This window comes from Hordeum vulgare, chromosome 6H (genome assembly GCF_904849725.1).
Source record: "Hordeum vulgare subsp. vulgare chromosome 6H, MorexV3_pseudomolecules_assembly, whole genome shotgun sequence".
Taxonomy (NCBI): domain Eukaryota; kingdom Viridiplantae; phylum Streptophyta; class Magnoliopsida; order Poales; family Poaceae; genus Hordeum; species Hordeum vulgare.
This window is the reverse complement of record NC_058523.1, coordinates 396883782-396905580: the sequence shown is the minus strand read 5'-3', so window position 1 is coordinate 396905580 and position 21799 is coordinate 396883782. Positions and strand designations below refer to the sequence as shown.

General features: G+C 42.7%; 1 protein-coding gene and 1 long non-coding RNA gene across 3 annotated transcripts; both read right to left on the bottom strand.

Annotated features, from left to right (window-relative positions):
- Positions 1-7612: 7612 nt before the first annotated feature.
- LOC123404407 lies at positions 7613-8758 on the bottom strand. 2 transcript variants are annotated; one of them, XR_006611785.1, is made up of 3 exons: positions 8652-8758; positions 8470-8544; positions 7613-7863 (listed from the first exon to the last, which is right to left on the bottom strand). It is a non-coding gene; the product is annotated as an uncharacterized LOC123404407 (long non-coding RNA). The 2 variants fall into 2 exon arrangements; XR_006611786.1 differs by having other exon boundaries at positions 7613-7751.
- Positions 8759-9808: 1050 nt separating this feature from the next.
- Positions 9809-10138, bottom strand: LOC123405518. The gene has a single exon (XM_045099175.1). It carries the CDS (start codon positions 10136-10138, stop codon positions 9809-9811), a length of 330 nt encoding a protein of 109 aa, XP_044955110.1.
- Positions 10139-21799: the final 11661 nt, after the last annotated feature.

Genomic DNA, 21799 nt, shown 5'->3' with positions numbered 1-21799 from the left:
TCAACCCAAATCAAATACCCAAATCCATTAACATTTTAATTAGGCCATCGACACAATCTCGCAGGAATCCACCCGTCTAAGAACTAATCACCAATGATCCCAGTAACATGGTCGAGTAGCTGTGTGGTTGTAACATCGGGGGGAATCCGAGGTATCACCCTCGTTGGATTTCGAATGATGTATCCGTCAAGGTGGGCTCAGAGGAATCACCCTCGGGGGTCCCACACTTGAGGGGTTGCACGAGAGAGGCATCGTCGGGAATGGTGAAAGAGGAATCACCCTCGATAACCACGACCGACTAGCTGTACTACAGAGATATCATCAGGAATACTTAGCGAGGTGTTACCCTCGGTACCCGATAGTATCGCTGTAGCGTCGTACAACTAAGGGGGGGGGGTGTATGTGTTGTGTCGGGACTGGCTCGTCGATCAGGGATCGAGATTTGAAAACAAAGTGGGGCAACTGGACTACGGGGTCAGAAGGGATGACTGCTCCACCTATACTAAACAGTTTTAGAAGTGCAGTACTGAAAGTAGCAATTCATCAAAAACAGGCTATGCATCAGATATAGGAGCTAACTACAACAGTAGCAAAATACTAATGCAAGCACGAGGGAGAAAGACATAGGCGATATAGGGATGATCAAGGGGGCTTTGCTTGCCTTGTTGGTGTGCGGCAAAGGACCGATCGGCAGGGTCGTAGGTGTACCCGGCAGCAGCGTCAGCATCGGGGTCTACTGGTAAGAAGAGGGGGGAGAAACAATAAATAACAACAACATGTGCAACACTAAGCATGACATGGCAATATCCAGTCTAGGCATGAGCTAACGTAGTAACATCCGTCGCAGACGGGTCGGAAGAATATCTGACGATATTTTCCGGGTCTCGGGCTATTACGGGTCACACTGAAAACGATGGAAAAGTTCCATGTTTGCTACGCTAGGGACGCGTGACAGACGAATGGACCGTGTATCGTGGTTCATCTCGTTCTGCTGATCAACTTTCATGTTGAAAATAGTTTGATTTGACTTACGGATTATTTTATATTAATTTTTAAAGTTTTATTAATTATTTAGGAATTAAAAACAGATTTAATTAATTTAATTAAATGCTATTATGACATCAGCATGATGTCATGCTGACATCAACAGTTGACTGATCAACTGACTAGTGGGTCCTACGTGTCATAGACACAATTTATTAATTAAGTTTAAATATTAATTTAGTCATATTAATTTAGTGGGGGACCCACGTGTCATACACTAATTATTCTAATTACTTAATTATCCATTTAATTAATTAACTAATTAATTAAATAATATATCTAATTATTTATTCATTGATTTATGTAATTAAAAATATAATTTTATTTTAAATTTTTATTTTCATTTTTCTTTAACAACGCGTGGGGTCTCCGTGTAAGTGGGAGTGGGGGTTTGGCCCCACCAGTAAGCGACATAGGCCACATATACACACATATACACAAAGTATTTCCCTACCTACATGCATATATACGCAATACATACATACATACCTACATACACATATACATTATTGTTTTTTCTTTTCTATCTAACTCAACTCTCTACACATCTCACATCTCTCTGCTTCATAGAAAACTCTCTAACATAGAGAGAGGAGGTTATCTCCACCTCCACCTAGAGGATCCTAATGACGCCGGAACGAGAAAGTAATTGTCGAAACGGAGCCGGGGCGTGAAACGGAAGGAAGGGGTGGGAAGAGCCCAAAAAGGGCTCACCGGCGTTGCCGGGGAACGGGGCGTCGAGGCTCGGTGGAGCCGTTGAGGAGGAGGACGGGGAAGCCGGTGGCGCGGTGTCGACGGGGTGATGGAGATGGCACCAGCGGTGGGGCGGCCGGTGGCGCGGTTGGCCGTCAGGGCCAGATAGGAGGCCGGCGAGGAGAGGGGCTCGGCGTCTGAGGACGGCGAAGTTGGTGACGATGGGGCCGGCCGGGTGAGAGAAGGGCCGGCCGAGGGCGCCGGTTGCGGAGGTCGCCGAAGTGGGGTGGTGTTGGTGGTTGCATGCAGGGGCGAGCGGAGACAAGCGGAGGCGTCGCGGGGCGCTGGGTGAGGGGTAGGAGCGACGGGCGCCAGGGAGGGGAGCCAGGGAAGGCGCTCCTAAGGGGAAGAGGTGGGGGAGCGAGGGGGGTTGGTGACCGATTCAGGGGAGGTGGTTCGGTTGTGGGATGGTGGGAGTCAGCGAGGGAGGGAGGGAGCAAGAGGGGGATAGATGGGATATGGGAGGGGAGAGGGTTGCGAGGGCGTGAGGGGAGCGAGTGCTCCCGGGGGGCTCGTGGGGAGAGGGAGAGTTAGCGATGGGGGGGGGGAGACGAGGCCAGGGTGGCGCATGGGGGTTCCCCTGGCGACCGGCAGGGGAGAGAGTGGCGTGACGTGGGTGAGACTTAGGGTTCCAGGGGGGTCCTTTATACCCCGTGGGTTAGTGGGCTGGTGGGGTGTAGTGGCGTGCGGGGCCACTAGGCCTAGTTGCGCCACAGGGTTTTCCTTTTTGTTTTTTTATTCTTTTTTTAAATACTTTCTTTTGTTTATATTTTTTTGTTTTATAGTTTCTCTTCTAAATATATAGGGTTTATAAACAATTTCCAAAATGCCCGATTTACTTTTATATATCATTAGGGGATTTTTATAACTCAAGCGACATCTTTATTTTCGCATTCGATAACTTTCCCCGTTTGAGTTTTTTATATTTCAAATTATAATTGTTTTGAACTAACGCGAGATCAACGATAGAACTTACGATGACGTGGCACCATTAGCGTGAGATCACTCTAGCTTAAGATGAGGATGTCACACCCATCCCGCATCCTCGTCGTCGACTCGGTGGCGACAACCTTCTTGAGAGGCACTGATGTTTGCCGTGTATCCCTTGCAACGGCGCCAGAAATAGTTGTGTCGATGGCACCAGGAATCCTTCAGTTGCGGCTACGCCTTAAGGGACTTCCTAGGCAAGTATGCAAAGGATTCCCCCGTGGCCTTGGAGCCTTGCGTTGGTGTTCCCTCGAAGCGGAAAGGGTGATGTAGCACAACGACGGTAAGTATTTCCCTTAGTTTGAGAACCAAGGTATCAATCCGGAGGAAGAGTATCTCAAGATCCTGCACAAACACAAAAGCTTGCACCCAACGCTATGAAGGGGTTGTCAATCCCTTATAGATTGTTTGCCAAGTGAGATCTGAAAGCAACAAAGTAACAAAGCAAAATAAAAGTGGAGGTGTAAACGATGGATGTGAATAGACCCGGGGGCCGTAGTGTTTACTAGTGGCTTCTCTCATGAAAGCGAGTGGACGGTGGGTGAACAAATTACTGTCGAGCAATTGATAGAACCGCGCAAAGTCGTGACGATATCTATGCAATGATTATATCTATAGGCATCACATCCAAAACAAGTAGACCGATACTTTCTGCATCTACTACTATTACTCCACACGTCGACCGCTATCCAGCATGCATCTAGTGTATTAAGTTCATAAGAACAGAGTAATGCCTTAAGCAAGATGACATGATGTAGAGGGATAATCTCAAACCAATGATAAAACCCCCATCTTTTTACCCTTGATGGCAACTACTTGATGTGTGCCTTGCTTCCCCTACTGTCACTGGGAAAGGTCACCACATGGTAGAACCCAAAACCAAGCACTTCTCCCATTGCAAGAATCAAAGATCTAGTTGGCCAAACAAAACCCAAGACTCGGAGAGACTTACAAGGATATCAAATCATGCATATAACAAATCAGCAAAGACTCAAATATATATCATAGATAATCTGATCACAAATCCACAATTCATCGGATCTCGACAAACACACCGCCGAAGAAGATTACATCGGATAGATCTCCATGAAGATCATGGAGAACTTTGTATTGAAGATCCAAGAGAGAGAAGAAGCCATCTAGCTACTAACTACGGACTTGTAGGTCTGAAGTGAACTACTCACGAGTCATTGGAGGGGCGATGATGATGATGAAGAAGCCCTCCAACTCCAGAGTCCTCTCCGGCAGGGCGCTGGGAAGGGTCTCCAGATGAGATCTCGCGGAAACAGAAGCTTGCTGCGGCGGAAAAGTATTTTCGAGGCTCCCCTGATTTTTTGCGGAATATTTGGGAATTTATAGGCCAAAGACCTAGGTCAGGGGGCGGCCAGGGAGGCCACAAGCCTGCCCACCGCCGCCTCCCCCTGGTGGCGTGGAGGGAGCTTGTGGGCTCCCTGGAGCCCACCTGGCTTGGACCAAAAGCCCCTTGGTCTTCTTCCGTTCGGGAAAAAATCATTTCGGGGGTTTTCTTCCGTTTGGACTCCGTTCCAAAATCAGATCTGAAAAGAGTCAAAAACACAGAAAAAACAGGAACTGGCACTTGGCACTGAATTAATAAGTAAGTCCCAGAAAATATATAAAAGGTACATAAAACATCCAGAGAAGACCAGATAACAACGTGAAACCATAAAAAATTATAGATACATTTGAGACGTATCAAGCATCCCCAAGCTTAACTCCTGCTCGTCCTCGAGTAGGGAAGTGATAAGAATGAATTTTTGATGCTTTCATGCTACCTAGCATAGGTGTCCTTTGTAATTCCTCTTATGTGACATGAATGTTCAGGTCCATTAGATTCAAAACAATAGTTTGCTATTGACGTGGAAACAATAATAATTCAAGCAAACTAGCAAAGTAATCATGAACTTTCAAAATAACAAGGCCAAAAGAAAGTTATCCCTGGTATTGGCTATGCTCTATCATCATTGCACAATGAATTTAAATCATGCACAACCCTGGTATTGGCCAAGTAATTGTTTCACACCTTTACTTTCTCAAACCTTTTCAACTCTCACGCAATAAATGAGCGTGAGCCATGGTTATAGCACTATAGATGGTGTGGAATGTAGTGGAGGTTGCAAGACAAAAAGGAGAAGATAGTCACATTAACTAGGCATATCAATGAGCTGTGGAGATGCTCATCAATAGATATCAATGCGAATGAGTAGAGATTGCCATACAAATGATGCACTAGAGCTACGAGTATGTGAAAGCTCTTAAAGAAAACTAGTGGGTGTGCATCCAACTTGCTTGCTCACGAAGACCTAAGGCAATTTTGAGGAAGCCTATCATTGGAATATACAAGCCAAGTTATATAATGAAAATTTTCTACTAGCAATATGGTGGTGACGAAACAAGAGACTCTCAATCATGAAGATCATGGTGCTTAGTATGCACAAGTGTGGAAAAAGTGGTTGCATTGTCCCTTCTCTCTTTTTCTCTCATTTTTTTTATTTGGTGGGCTCTTTGGCCTCTTTTTTTTTCATGGGCTTCTTTGGCCTCTTTTATTTCCTCACATGGGACAATGCTCCATTAATGATGATCATCACACTTTCAACTCAAAACTTAGAGTAACGATGACTCTATATGGAATGCCTTCGGTAGTGTACCGTGGCAATGATCTAGCATGGCATAGACATCAATGGAAACATCATGCTAGCTATCTTACGATCATGCAATGGCAATGTAGACGTGGTGGCACATGTCATGGTGGTAGTTGCATGGCAATATATCTTGGAATGACTTTGGAAAATCCATAGTAGGTAGGTATGGTGGCTGTTTTGAGGGAGGCTAATGGTGGGTTTTGTGCACCGGCGAAAGTTGCACGACACTAAGAAGATGGTGATGGTGGAAGGTGAAAGTGCATATAAACCATGGACTCAACATTAGTCATGAAGAACTCATATACTTGTTGCAAAAGTTTTATTAGTAATCGAAACAAAGCATTCAACACATACTCCTAGGGGAAGGGTTGGTAGGTAAAAACCATCGCGCGATCCCGACCGCCACGCAAAGGATGACAATCAATATACTAATCATGCTCAGATTTCATCACATAGCGGTTCACCATACGTGCATGCTACGGGAATCACTAACTGCAACACAAGTATTTCTAGATCCACAACACCTTATTAGCATGACTTCAATATTACCATAACCACAACTCAAAACTAATTGAGATGAATCAAACTTCTCTAACTATTCAATGCACATGAAGGTGGAAGTTTTCGTATCCCTTTGGATAACTACCCCTTTTGAGACTACTTTCAAAGCATAGAGAAACTACCAAGCCATGCACCACTGTGCTCTAAAAGATATAAGTGAAGCACACAGAGCAAAAGTATCTAGCTCAAAAGATATAAGTGAAGCACATGTGAGCTGAATTGTTACGAAAAGATATAAGTGAAGCTCGACAAAATCACGGTGTGTGCATGTCTCTCTCTCTAGGTGTGCAGCAAGGATGATTGTGACACAACAAAAATAAAAGAATCCTACGATACAAGACGCTCCAAGCAAAAACACATAACATGTGGTGAATAAAAATATAGCCCCAAGGAACGTTACCGATGGATTGAAGACGAGAGAGGGGATGCCTTCCCGGGGCATCCCCAAGCTTAGGCTTTTACCGCATCCTTGAATCTCTATGGGTGCCTTGGGCATCCCCAAGCTTGAGCTCTTGCCACTCTTTATCTCTTTGTCCATAAGAACTTCACCCAAAACTTGAAAACTTCACAACACGAAACTTAAACAGAAACTCGTGATAACATTAGTACAAGAAAACAAACCACCACTTCCTTAGGTACTGTAGCAAACTTAAATTCTACTTGTGCTGATGTTGGGTTACTGTACTTTCAATCTTCCATGGCTAATACCCCCCGATACTATCCATAGTTTTATCAAAATAAGGAACCAACACAACAAAAACATAATCTGCTAACAGCAGACCAGTCTGTAGCAATCTGTATATTTCGTATACCTCTGTTACTTCAAAAATTCTGAAAAATTATGACAGTCTGAAACATTTGCGTAGCAATCAGCAGCAAAAAGAATCAACTCAAAATCTCTTACAGAAAAACATTGAAAATTCTTTTCGTGAGCAGAAAGTTTCTGTCTTTTCCAGCACTAGTTAGCATGCACGTGCAACACATGACTAAACAAATAATTTATAAATTGCTTTTTATATTAAAATTTTAGCAATGCCTCTACTTTAATCCTCAATCGAAACAACTACTCGTATTTTGTAATGCCACAGTTCTAAAAATTGTGTTCTCAAAATTTCAGATTTGAATTGTGTTCTCAAACATATCATAACCACTTCATTGACCTAAAACAGTCTAAACCCCACAAAGTAAGTGTGAAGAGACACATGGTATGAACACTCTCTTATATATTATTCATTATAAAGATGGCAAGGTCTCAAATGAATTCAGAATTTAATATTTGTTCTTCAAGAAAGTCTAGGAAGCAACACAAAAGTAATGAGAGAAAATAATAACACATCAAAATAAGTGTCAATAAATGTGAATATAAAGGATCATATGTGTGAGAATGCATCTACAAGAACAAACGCATCAACACAAATACTATACAACATTTACATAAAATTGAGAACTCAAATACGCAAGAAACTATGAAATATTGAATCCACCATCCTCCTTTCTCAGTGGATAGGCAAAGCGAGTGTACCACGAGAGCGGCATAAATAAAGCCATAACAAATTAGTACTTCCTTATCTCTCCCTGCATTATTATAAACAAACAAAAATCAGACAACAAATAAGATGGTACAATTTAAGTGAACATGTGAGATAGTACATAATGCTCAGGGTAAGAAATATAAGACCGGACTACAGACCCCCAATATGATGGTATGGGAATGTCTACACACTCCAGCATTCTCAAATCTAGGCCCTGCAAAAGTTTCAAACCCCATTGTTTAGATGAAACTGTAACTGGCCATCTCCAATATGAAGATTGTATAATCCTCTTCAAAATAAGGCACTGATGGTTGGTAATCTGAAACCTAGAAGAGTATCATTAATTGGGTTCGCAAATAATCTTTTGCTTTGATACTCCAGGTAAAATAGGCATGTGTCTCAAGATTGCAGTATATATACAAGTATACTTTTGTTCCTTTTCCAGCAGCATTTTGATTGTCCCTCACATGTCTATGCTAAAACAAGGGTATGCTTACAAATATTCAGTGCTTATACAACCAAATCCTAAAATCATAAGGAAGACACTTGTAATTTGCAATTAAATGGATTGATGAACATATTTATCTTTCACAACTCGCTCACAGGTAGCTTGGCCAGTAGCAAATAATATAGATTTTGAAGTACTATGGTAGATTAACTCTTGCGTGCAAACATTCAGTGCCAGCTAGGATGAAGTGTGAATTGGCAGTGTCTGTTGAGGACACCAGAGGATTGTACTCTAGGAAAAGGTTCAGAAAAACTTTAAACACTTCAGCTCACTTCCTCAATGGCAGCCAATGAACTATAGAGCATACTCAGTGCAATCTCTTTCCATCCTACCGATCATCATGTACCCAGTTCTCCATACAAGTGACCGACTCCTCAAAAAATATATAAAATCAATGACAAATTGATAGAGAAAAATGAATCACCTGGTGCCCTTCCCTTCCCTGCAGCAAAAGACCACTTCTTCCCCAACATGGAAATCTCAAGGCCCCTTCCACCACCTGTAAAAAAAATATATTCGAAGTTAGCATCACATGATCAGACGCATGCTACAGAGATGCCGGTGGCACACCAAGGCTGATGCAGGTTGGGTCAAAGTCATACTCACACATGTGTTCATTGCAAAATCATTGATCTGGATCCTTATTGAAATACAACAAAGAATCCATGTAAGAAGAAACCTGAAAACCAGAGTACTGCACACAACCAGTGGCGAATCCACGGGGGTGCTTCAACAGGCTTAAGCTACCCCTCCAAAAATTAGAAAACAAAAATTGCTAGTATTAATCATAAAAAAACATTATCTAAACTAAAAAACTGATAGTTAATGTTTTTTCTTCACATTGTTAACATTGAGCCCTTCCTTTATTTTCTGTCAAGATTTGCCACTGCACACAACCAATCAGCTAGCTTGCCCTTTTGCATGGCTAACAACTTGAAAATATTGCCTAGAGATATAACAAGAAAATAAATCTATTACAAATGATTTTGAAACATCTTCTAACTGGTTAAACTTAAATGTCAAACGTATATAGAAATATAAGAAGCTCAGGCTCATACCTTTCTTTATCCTTGAACACATACTGATGATTAGCCTAGGTGCCAAATTGTCAATTATTTGAAAATAGTTCAGCACTTTGTGTGGCACTTGATTTTGCCAGCAGGTGCTAATCACATAAACCTGCATCGTGTTGGCAAATTATTCAGGACAAACCATGGAAGAAATCACATGTAGTCTATAAAATTATTATCCCATCTACTAACAAAAAGTTGCTGGAATAAATTGTATCAACAATAATACTGTACAATTGATTCTGAATATAAACAAACAACAGAAGAATTGATTCAAAGGGAATTGATTCAAGCAAGCGCGGCAGCTAAGTCATCCTAGCCTGCGATAGAAAAGTAATACACAATAATAATTGGACTACTAAATAAGGCCAGAAGCAAGATGAACCCCAGCAAAATAAAAATGCCAAGTCTTACATCTTGAATCATCAGTGCGGCTGCGCTCCATTGCAAGGTCAAATAAGCTTTGCAGGACAAATGCAAGCCGATCACATGCAATTTCAGTAAGAGGAGCAAGCCATGATCGTGCAGCCGCGCGTGCTATCTCAGGAACTGCCTCAGTCATCCCACTGCTTCCACCTCTTCCAGCATGGGCAAGTAATATGTTCGCAATACCCACGCTAATCAGCCGCTCGCATGCGTTTACCAGGAGCACCAGACTTGATCTGTGAGGGGAACGAAGGGGGGGGGGGAACCCTAGAAGAGGTGAACCGCGTCACGCACCTGGAAGCGGCAGCGGGGATCGAGGGCGGTGGGGTCGTGGACCATCTGGAGGACAAGGGGGCGGCTGCCCAACTCGACCCGCAGCGGCGCCCGGAGCAGGTCGGCCACCCAGGCCGTCGCCTCGGGCTCGGCCGCGCCGTCCTCCCCCGCCGCCTCGGCGACGAGGTGCGTGAGCAGGGACACCTTGCATGCGAGGCGGAGGCAGTCGGCCCGCAGCGGCTCCGCGGCAGCGGCCAGGTCGATGGCGCCCACGGCCGCGATCTCCCGCACGATCTCCGCGGTCGCCCTGGCCGTCGCCGCCATCGCGCCGCCCCGGGTCAGGACTCCGCGCGGAGGACGGGAAGGGGGGCGGCGGGGAAGAGGAGGGGGAGGGGGCATGCCAATCTCCAATGTCAACGTCGCCCATGATCCTGGTGGCTGGATGGTCCCGTGATTACAGGGGACGTTGCTGGGCCTGTTCTTCTCTTTTCTTTTCTTGCGTGATTGGAAGTTTCATTGGTGGAGTATGTTCAACCAATTGTAATTGCTAAGTACACCCAGCAGATGGTGGATTAACGAGGGCTGTTAGATTAAGATCTGTGGGATTAATCGTGGGGTGCTGATTGGTTGTTTTTTGTGTGGGACGTTTGATGGGGTGTCTGTAGTGTAATTCTTGTTCGATTGTTTAATAGTAGTATAGATTCCAGCATGACCAAACGATCATCCCAAAGACTAATCATAACGGTTTTGCTTGGCACAAAAGCAAAAAGAAACACAAAAACACAATCATAACAGAATTATGAAAGTGTAGAAAACACAAAACAGAAAGAAAAAGGATAAATTCGTTGGGTTGCCTCCGAACAAGCGCTTTTGTTTAACGCCCTTAGCTAGGCGAAAGGTGATGAAATCACGTATAGTCATCTTTGGTGCTCAAACCATAGGTAGCCCTCATCATAGATTCATAAGGCAATCTTATCTTCTTTCTAGGAAAGTGCTCCATGCCCTTCTTTAAAGGAAATTGAAATCTAATATTCCCTTCCTTCATATCGATGATAGCACCAATAGTCCTTAGGAAAGGTATACCAAGAATAATGGGACATGAAGGATTGCAACCTATGTCAAGTACAATGAAATCCATGGGTACATAGTTCTTATTTGCACCAATAAGAACATCATCGATCCTCCCCATGGGTTTCTTGACAGTAGAATCCGCAAGATGCAAATTAAGAGAACACTCTTCACTCTCATGAAAACCAAGAATATCACATAAAGACTTTGGAATCGCGGAAACACTAGCACCCAAATCACACAAAGCATTGCACTCATAGTTTTTGATCTTGATTTTGATAGTAGGTTACCACTCATCATGAAGTTTTCTAGGTATAGAGACTTCTAGTTCGAGCTTCTCTTGAAGAGATTTCATCATAGCATCTACGATATGTGCGGTAAAGGCTTTGCATTGGCTATAAGCATGTGGAGAGTTTGCAATGGATTGCATCAAAGAAATGCATTCAAACAAGGAGCAATTATCATAATTGAATTCCTTGAAATCCAAAGTGGGAGTTTCATTAATACCCAAAATTTTGACTTCTTCTCTTCCACTCTCCACACCTTTATCATCAAGACAAGTGGTATCCGAATCATTGGGGCATTTTTCAACGGAAGTGGATTCATATCCAGCCCCTACATAAGTAGATTTGACACGCGAATACAAAGATGCAAGAGGAGACACACCAAGCACTTTAAGATCTTCTTGATTTGCATCACTAGAACGCACCTTTTTAAACCATTCATGTCTAGCGCGAATTTGGGCGGTTCTTTCTTTGCTCTCATTCATGGAGATACACATAGCTTTCAAAGTTTCATCCAAGTTGACCTTGGGAGGAGCGCATCTAACTTTTAAAGCGTCAATATCACAAGACATCCTATCAACGCTCTTAGCCAAATTGTCAATTTTGAGTAGTTTTTCCTCTATGGACGCATTGAAAATATTTTGAGAGTTGATGAACTCTTTGATATTACTCTCTAGATCAGAGGGTAATTTGTTGTGATCTCCATAAGTGTTGCCGTAGGAATTGCCATAATTGTTAGAGGAGTTACTAGGAAAAGGCCTAGGAACATAGTTTCCTCTAAAAGCATTATTGTTGCCAAAATTGTTCCGACCAACAAAATTCACGTCCAAACTAGCGTTGCTACTCTCAATCAAAGAAGATAGTGGCATGCCATTAGGATCTACGGTAGAGTTTCTAGTAGCAACCAAATTCATCAACTCATCCATCTTAGCACTAAGCGAGTTAATCTCTTCTATAGCGTGCACCTTTTTGCTAGCAGGCGACCTTTTAGTGTGCCATTGAGAGTAGTTGGTCATGATATTGTCTAGGAGTTTTGTAGCGTCTCCTAATGTGATTTCCATGAACGTTCCACCTGAGGAGGAGTCCAAGATATTGCGAGAAGCGAAATTCAAGCCACCGTAAAAGATTTGTATAATAATCAACAAACTCAAGCCATGAGCGGGACAATTTCTAATCATAAGCTTCATCCTCTCCCAAGATTGTGCAACGTGTTCATGATCAAGTTGCTTGAAATTCGTGATATCGTTATGTAAGGAGATGATCTTAGCCGGCGGAAAATACTTGGATATGTAAGCATCTTTGCACTTATCCCAAGAATCGATACTATTTTTAGGCAAAGAAGAAAACCAAGTTTTTGCGCGATCTCGCAACGAGAAAGGAAAAAGTCTCAACTTAATCACGTCATTATCCACATCTCTTTTCTTTTGCATATCACAAAGCTCAATGAAGGTATTGAGATGGGATGCGACATCTTCACTAGGAAGGCCACAAAATTGCTCTTTCATAACAAGATTCAACAAAGCTGCGTTGATTTCATACAATTCCGCACTAGTGGCGGGAGCAATCGGAGTACTAATAAAATAATTATTATTAGTGCTGAGAAGTCACAAAGTTTGGTGTTTTCAGCCATGATGACTTCAACAAACAAACAAGCACACAAGCAAGTGATAAAACCGGCAAAGGGAAACGGCAAAGGCAAAAGAAAACAACGAAGGAGAAGGGCAAATGAAAACGGAAAATGTGAAGTGGGGGAGAGGAAAACGAGAGGCAACTGGCAACAAAAGTAAATGCAAGATAAGAGTTTGTGAGACCTACTTGGATAGATCTTGGTTTCTCCTCCCCGGCAACGGCGCCATAAATACTTCTGATGTTTGCTGTGTATCCCTTGCAACGGCGCCAGAAATAGTTGTGTCGTTGGCACCAGGAATCCTTCAGCTGCGGCTAGGCCTTAAGGGACTTCCTAGGAAAGTATGCAAAGGATTTCCCCCGTGGCCTTGGAGCCTTGCGTTGGTGTTCCCTCGAAGCGGAAAGGGTGATGTAGCACAGTGACGGTAAGTATTTCCCTCAGTTTGAGAACCAAGGTATCAATCCGGCGGAAGAGTATCTCAAGATCCTGCACAAACACAAAAGCTTGCACCCAACGCTATGAAGGGGTTGTCAATCCCTTATAGATTGTTTGCCAAGTGAGAACTAAAAGCAACAAAGTAACAAAGCAAAGTAAAAGCGGAGGTGTAAACGATGGATGTGAATAGACCCGGGGGTCGTAGTGTTTACTAGTGGCTTCTCTCATGAAAGCGAGTAGACGGTGGGTGAACAAATTACTGTCGAGCAATTGATAGAATCGTGCAAAGTCGTGATGATATCTATGCAATGATTATATCTATAGGCATCACGTCCAAAACAAGTAGACCGATACCTTCTGCATCTACTACTATTACTCCACACATCGACCGCTATCCAGCACACATCTAGTGTATTAAGTCCATAAGAACAGAGTAACGCCTTAAGCAAGATGACATGATGTAGAGGGATAATCTGAAACCAATGATAAAAACCCCATATTTTTACCCTTGATGGCAACTACTTGATGTGTGCCTTGATGCCCCTACTGTCACTGGGAAAGGTCACCACATGGTAGAACCCAAAACCAAGCACTTCTCCCGTTGCAAGAATCAAAGATCTAGTTGGCCAAACAAAATCCAAGACTTGGAGAGACTTACAAGGATATCAAATCATGCATATAAGAAATCAGCAAAGACTCAAATATATATCATAGATAATCTGATCACAAATCCACAATTCATCGGATCTCGACAAACACACTGCCAAAGAAGATTACATTGGATAGATCTCCATGAAGATCATGGAGAATTTTGTATTGAAGATTCAAGAGAGAGAAGAAGCCATCTAGCTACTAACTACGGACCCGTAGGTCTGAAGTGAACTAGTCACGAGTCATTGGACGGGCGATGATGATGATGAAGAAGCCCTCCAACTCCAAAGTCCCCTCCGGCAGGGCGCCGGGAAGGGTATCCAGATGAGATCTCACGGAAACGGAAGCTTGCGGCGGCGGAAAGGTATTTTCGAGGCTCCCGTGATTTTTTGCGGAATATTTGGGAATTTATAGGCCAAAGACCTAGGTCAGGGGGTGGCCAGGGAGGCCACAAGCCTGCCCACCGCCGCCTCCCCCCTGGTGGCGTGGTGGGAGCTTGTGTTCTCCCTAGAGCCCACTTGGCTTGGCCCAAAAGCCCCTTGGTCTTCTTCCGTTCAGGGAAAATCATTTCGGGGTTTTTCTTCCGTTTGGACTCTGTTCCAAAATCAGATCTAAAAAGAGTCAAAAACACGGAAAAAACAGGAACCGGCACTTGGCACTGAATTAATAAGTTAGTCCCAAAAAAGATATAAAAGGTACATAAAATATCCAAATAAGACAAGATAAGAGCGTGAAACTATCGAAAATTATAGATACGTTTGAGAATTATCACGCGCCATGTGTGGGGCTAGGCTCCGCCGGGCTGGCACTGGGAGGTGCTACCTTCCGAGGCGTGTATCTTAGTGAGGAACCGGGCTCCCGTCGTCGACCCGGAGGTTCTTTGGTGGCGGTCGTGTGGGGCAATTTCAGTGCGGAGGCAGCCGGCCCCCGAGGAGGAGGTACGTCGCCGTGTTAGGGAGGAGGACGAGAACGTCCGTTGCTACTTGGTTGCATTGGACGCGAGGTTCTCCAATACCTGGCAGGTTCTTCAGGGGTCTCACCCGAGCTATGATCCTGTGATGGTTCCTTCTCCGTCGGTGTCCATCGCCCGCGCCTCAGTACAACGACACCTCTTTGGGTGATCAGTTTGACCAGGGACATCGAGTGAACTAGATTATACTAGAGATGTATTCGAGAATATATTCGATAATATTCGAGATGTATTAAGTTGAATTTTGGTTGTAACTGAAAGAGAACCTTGTTGGCTCTTGAGATCTATTGCAGGACAAGCACTTTTGACTTTGTTGCTAGAAAAAGTTAAGCTTCTTAGTGTCGGAGGTCCATCATTGCATGGTTTTTGTTTGTTTGTTGTTTTAGCCTTTAGGATAGGTTTTTATTTGTCCAATGTCCGTCATTTTTAATCTGATATAGAATTATGGACACAGGAAATGGCGTGGCCTGACGACGATAGGATCCTTGCGTGTCATTTGTGTTGGGATGATAGGGGTATATGCGACCGTTATCCTCACCTAGACAACGGTACGTCCTTCACCGTCAAGCTGACGGATGACTTCCCAATTATTACAATATGTAAAGATGGTGTGTATTTTTTGTTAGTCAAGTATGCCGTGTGCTTTTTTTTGCTTTAGTTAGCCTTTAATTTTCTTTTGTACAATTCGACTAGTGCGTTCCCTGTCATGCAAGATTTCCTGTCTTGGACAAGTTTCATTTCAAAGAGAAGGACAATACAGAGCCTAAGAAGCTCACCTAAGAACAGAGCATATCACTTTTGTTGTCAAGGTAAAAATGATGAAGATCACACATGTTTTTGTTGTTCTAATTGGAGAGCATTTTGCAAGGGATATGGGTTGAATGAGGACATGAACATTACCTTCGATCTTGGTAATGATGATGTTCGTGATAATAATATAGAAATTTGGGTGCATGCGGAGGATGACTTGATTCCAGTTCTAACTCCAGGTCCATTCTGTCAAAAGATTTGTTAGGTAATTTATATTGATTATTGAAAAGTATCTGGTACTCTTCCCGATTAAATTTCTTTATTTTCAATTATTAGCTTATTTCCGTGCTATAAGAACTACACGTTAGATAATAGATCGGACCTACTACAGTTATGGCTCCGAGCTTACTTGGTTGGAGAAAAATCATCTCATCTCATTTATTCATGATGTTGACTATCATGCTAAAATTTACATTAGTGACAATGTTTATCATGGATATGTGCGACTAGTGCACCAGTTGAGCCCTTATAACATCACTTTAGACAACTTTATAAGATTTTTTTACCATTGCGTCACTAATCCATCTTTTTATACATTGTTCTTAAGCAAAACTAGTTTGCTAACTAATATTATTATTACTAATGTTCTTCAACAGGTACTCCTGCCAGAGACCGTGCCTAAATGGATGTTTACCACCGGTGATTTGCAAAAGGTTAGCTTACGGCCAACCCTAGTTAATTTTCGTGGTAAATACAGGATATCTCAAAGTGAAGACACTCTGAAAATTAAAGGATGGAGAAATTCAATACAAGCATCTATGATACCATTTGGAGAGGAATACTTGCGCATCCCATAAGTTGAAGATAGGTTGATCCGTGTTCTTCAATATGGAGATGTCGGAGTTCGCCTTTATTATGCTTTTTTACACATGAGAGAGAGAGAGCAGTAGTTAGTGTTTCAACCTTGTGATAACTTGGTCATTTTCTACTATGATAACAACCAGAATGATGAGGAGTTCATCTTTTTATGCTATTTTACCTAGAATGATGATGAGATTTTTAACTTGTATGTACAATGATGAGGAGTAATATGATGTCATGTAATGCTTTCTTCATTGCTATATGTACGTACTAGCTAGCATCTAGTTGGCACCGATCGAAAACACCAACAAGCATAAGGAACAAAAGATGATGGACACAAAAAGAAAAGGGGGAAACACAATCTGAAACCCCTAAACCCTCCAAAAATCTCTAAACCCCTTTTAAAAAAGTAGCACCTGGGAGCTGCTGACCCGTGGCGGCCTTTTAGTCTGAGTTGGTGTCACCAACTGGGCCTAAAGGTCCCCACCCCCTGGTGCCCCAAAGCGGCCACATGGAGCACCTTTAGGGCCGGTTCATAACACATCCGGGACTAAAAGTTTCGACCTTTTGTCCCAATTGCTTAGTCTCCGTTGGAAAATCGGGACTAAAGGCCCTTTGGAACCGAGACTAATGGCCCGTTTCCACTAGTGTATGATACTTTCCACTACGAACAACTTTAAATGATGTATATGACGCTAATATAGTCACTCATACAAAAAGGTTAGCTATGAGGTTGGCTATAAGAGCACATATCTTTTCACCTTCTCTCTATTTTTTCATATTTATTGCATTTACCTAGAAGTTGGTACATAGCTAGGTTCTTGCATGAGATCTCATCCCCCATTTTCAAGACTCTCTGCTTCACATAGGAAAAAGTGCCATGTAAGCGGGCTACAAGCCCCTTACTGTACTTACTCTATGGAGCACTACATCGCTTATTGGTTCTCTTGGTATTTTGTGTCCCGTTTTGACCATACTTTAACTAACTAACTAAATATTGTATTTGCTCTATCCATATATATTGGGCCTAATTTGTGTTTCGAGGCTAAGTTTGACTATATGTTAGAGCAATAATATATGACATGCAAGTTACATAAAGCATATCATCAGATTCATACGTGAAATAAGCTTTAAATGACATAATTTTCACATTATACATCTCATATACTATTTATTTTATCAATAGTCAAAGACAGTCTCGAAAAACACATTAGGTCCTATATATACGAATGCAAGGAGTATGTCACCAAACTCACATTGTTGGATTCATATTTGAAAGAGGTCTATAATGGTACTATTCTTGTGGTATATAATTTATTTGTTGTAATTCAATCAAATCAAAGTTTAAGCCAAAATACAAGGGGACTAATATATCCAAGACAGGTTATCACTTTGATGCATGCAGTTGTGGCAAACAAACAACATAAATTGTATTTGCCACATCCGAGATTTTTCTAAAATCTGGTATGTTGAAAATTTCAGAGGGAATTACATATTTTTCTATAAAAACATATGCTTATTTGCCTCTAGCTGAAATTTTGCACATAAATTATTTGCTCGTTTGTTGTTCATTCAACGATTACTTAGAAAGGTCAAAAGTTATATGCAAGTAATGAAAACCTAGTTAGGACTTGATTTAAACCTAAACAACCAGAACTAGAAACTCAACAAAACCCTAAAGTGGGTTAACCAGGAAATCATGATGAAAGGAAATTAATAAAAAATATATTCTAATGAAGTGAAGATGGGTCAAGAGAAAATCAAGTTGAATAAAACAGAAGAAAACTATTTGATAAGTAAGTATGTTTAAAAAGAATATTTATGTAAAGCCCTGAAATAAAGTGCATACAATATTTGACCGAAGTGCTCAAATAAAATGTACACATGTTCAAAAACATCCAGGAATGAATTTAGGGAAAGTGTATTTTTAAAACAAAAAATAGTTTCAAATCAAATATAAATATGAGAAGAAATAGAAAAGAAATAAAAAATAAAACCTAAACTACACCCGACCCACGAAACATAAGCTTAACCGCGGCCCACCCCACCCCCTCTCTCTCCCACTAACGAGCGAGCTCCTGATAACCCACAAGTATAGGGGATCAATTGTAGCCTTTCTCGATAAGTAAGAGTGTCGAACCCAACGAGGAGCTAAAGGTAGGACAAATATTCCGTCAAGTTCTATCGACCACCGATACAACTCTACGCACACTTTACGTTCGCTTTACCTAGAACAAGTAAGAAACTAGAAGTACTTTGTAGGAGTGATAGGATAGGCTTGCAAGAAAATAAAGAACATGAAAACAAAAAATAGGGGCTGGTTAGATAAAGAAACAATTACGTTAGTCTAACGAGTGTGGAAAAGTGGAGGTAGGAGTTGCGGAATTGTCCCTAAGCAATTGACTACGTTACTAGACCGATAGCAAGTTTTATGTGGGAGAGGCCTCTGCTAGCATGTCATCCCTTACTTGGAATTCTATGCACTTATGATTGGAACTATTAGCAAGCATCCGCAACTACTAACATTCATTAAGATAAAACCCAACCATAGCAATAAGATATATTGGTCTCCCTTCAATCCCGTATGCATCAATTTCTATGCTAGGCTGAATCTTCTGTCACCCTTGCCCTCCAATACATAGTCCTATCGACAAACAACTAACCCTATGGTGTGATCCACGCACGCGCTCATATGATGGGTACCAAAGGACGGCAACATAGCCACAAGAAAATTAAACCAATCATAGCAATTCATCAATCATCGATAGGACAACGAAAATCTACTCACACATCATAGGATGGCAACACACCATTGGATAATAATATGAAGCATAAAGCACCATGTTCAAGTAGAGAGTACAGCGGGTTGCGGGAGAGTGGACTGCTGAATATAGATGGGGGAAGGTGATGGAGGTGTTGGTGAAGATGACAGAGGTGTTGGTGTAGATCACCGTCACACGATGATGTCCCGGGCGGCGTTCTAGCGCCGACGAGAGAGAAGGGGAGAGATCCCCCCTTCTTCTTCTTCTTCTTCCTTGACCTCCTCCCTAGATGGGAGAAGGGTTTCCCCTCTGGTCCATGGTCTCCATGGCGGTGGAGGGGCGAGAGCCCCTCCGAGATTGGATCTCTCTCTCTGTGTCCTTCTGTTTCTGCGCTCCCAGATTCTGCCTTTCACCGTTTCTTAAATTCCCGGAGATCCTTAACTCTGATTGGGCTGAACTTTTAACACGATTTTCTTTTGGATATTATATTTCTTGCGGCGAAAGAAGGGCCCCAACCGCATTAGGGATTGGCCACAAGCCTGCTAGCCGCGGCCTAGGGGGGCGCCTCCTGGGCTTGTGACCTCCTTGGGCATCGTTTCGCGTAGATTCTTCTTCCCCAAAATCATAAATATTCCAAAAAAATCCCCGTAGGTTTTTTATTGTGTTTGGACTTCGTTTGTTATGGATAATCTGCGAAACAAAAAACATGCAACAAACAGGAACTGGCACTGGGCACTGGATCAATATGTTAGTCCCAAAAATAGTATAAAAAGTTGCCAAAAGTATATGAAAGTTGTAGAATATTGGCATGAAACAATAAAAAATTATAGATACGACAAAGACGTATCACTCCACACGTCAACTTATCCCCTAACCTCCCGCTGCAACCATCATCCATGTCGTGCACACACCCACACACACGCACACCCACGTCCACCACTGCTACGGCAACAAAAGACCTTCCAACGGTGCCAGAAACAGTGCTGACGGGTGACTGTTCTTTACTCCTCAGCAACGGCACCAGGGATTCTTCTGCTACTGCTACGCCTTTAGGGACTTCCTAGGAAAATATACAAAGGATTTCCCCGCGGCCTTGGAGCCTTGCGTTGGTGTTCCCTCGAAGCGGAAAGGGTGATGTAGCGCAGCGGTGGTAAGTATTTCCCTCAGTTTTGAGAACCAAGATATCGATCCAGTGAAGGAGTATCACAAGTGCCTGCACAAACACAAAGAGCTTGCTCCGAATGCTATGAAGGGGTTTTCAATCCCTTATAGATTGTTTGCCAAGTGAGAACTGAAAGCAACAAAGTAACAAAGCAAAGTAAAAGCGAAAGTGGAAACGATAGGTGTGAATAGACCCGGGGGCCGTAGTGTTCACTAGTGGCTTCTCTCATGAAAGCAAGTAGACGGTGGGTCAACGAATTACCGTCGATCAATTGATAGAACCGCGCAGAGTCGTGACGATATCTATGGCAATGATTATATCTATAGGCATCACGTCCAAAACAAGTAGACTGATACTTTCTGCATCTACTACTATTACTCCACACGTCGACCGCTATCCAGCATGCATCTAGTGTATTAAGTCTAAAAGAACAGAGTAACGCCTTAAGCAAGATGACATGATGTAGATGGACAATCTCATATCTACGACAAAGCCCATCTTGTTATCCTTGATGGAAACTACACGATGTGTGCCTTGCTGCCCCTACTGTCACTGGAAAAGGTCACCACATGGTAAGAACCCAAAACCAAGCACTTCTCCCATTGCAAGAATCATAGATCTGGTTGGCCAAACAAAACCCAAGACTCGGAGAGACTTACAAGGATATCAAATCATGCATATAAGAAATCAGCAAAGACTCAAATATATATCATAGATAATCTGATCAAAAATCCACAATTCACCGGATCTCGACAAACACACCGCCAAAGAAGATTACATCCGATAGATCTCCATGAAGATCATGGAGAACTTTGTATTGAAGATCCAAGAGAGAGAAGAAGCCATCTAGCTACTAACTACAGACTCGGAGGTCTGAAGTGAACTACTCACGAGTCATTGGGGAGGCGATGATGTTGATGAAGAAGCCCTCCAACTCCAAAGTCCCCTCCGGTAGGGCACCCTCTTTTTTTGGATTTTTAGGGAATTTATAAGCCAAAGACCAAGGGCAGGGGGGTGCCAGGGAGGCCACAAGCTTGGTTGCCGCGGCCTCCCTCGTGGCCGCGACAACAGGGCTTGTGGGCTCCCTGTGGGGCCACTTGCTTGGCCCTCAAGCCTCCCGATCTTCTTCCGTTCTGGAAAAAATCATTTTGCGGATTTTATTCCGTTTGGACTCGGTTCCAAAATCAGATCTGAAAAGAGTCAAAAACACAGAAAAACAGGAACTCACACTTGGCACTGAGTTAATAAGTTAGTCCCAAAAAAGATATAAAAGGTAAACAAAACATCCAAAGTTGACAAGATAACAACGTGAAACCATCAAAAATTATAGATACGTTTGAGATGTATCAACCACTACACGCACTCTCCAAGCTCGCCAACCCATGTGACCGCGCCCTATAAAATGCGTGGAGCCC

Bases quoted from the DNA above. Each gene is read 5' to 3' on its own strand.
- LOC123405518 (XM_045099175.1), bottom strand. From the start codon at position 10,138: ATGGCGGCGACGGCCAGGGCGACCGCGGAGATCGTGCGGGAGATCGCG.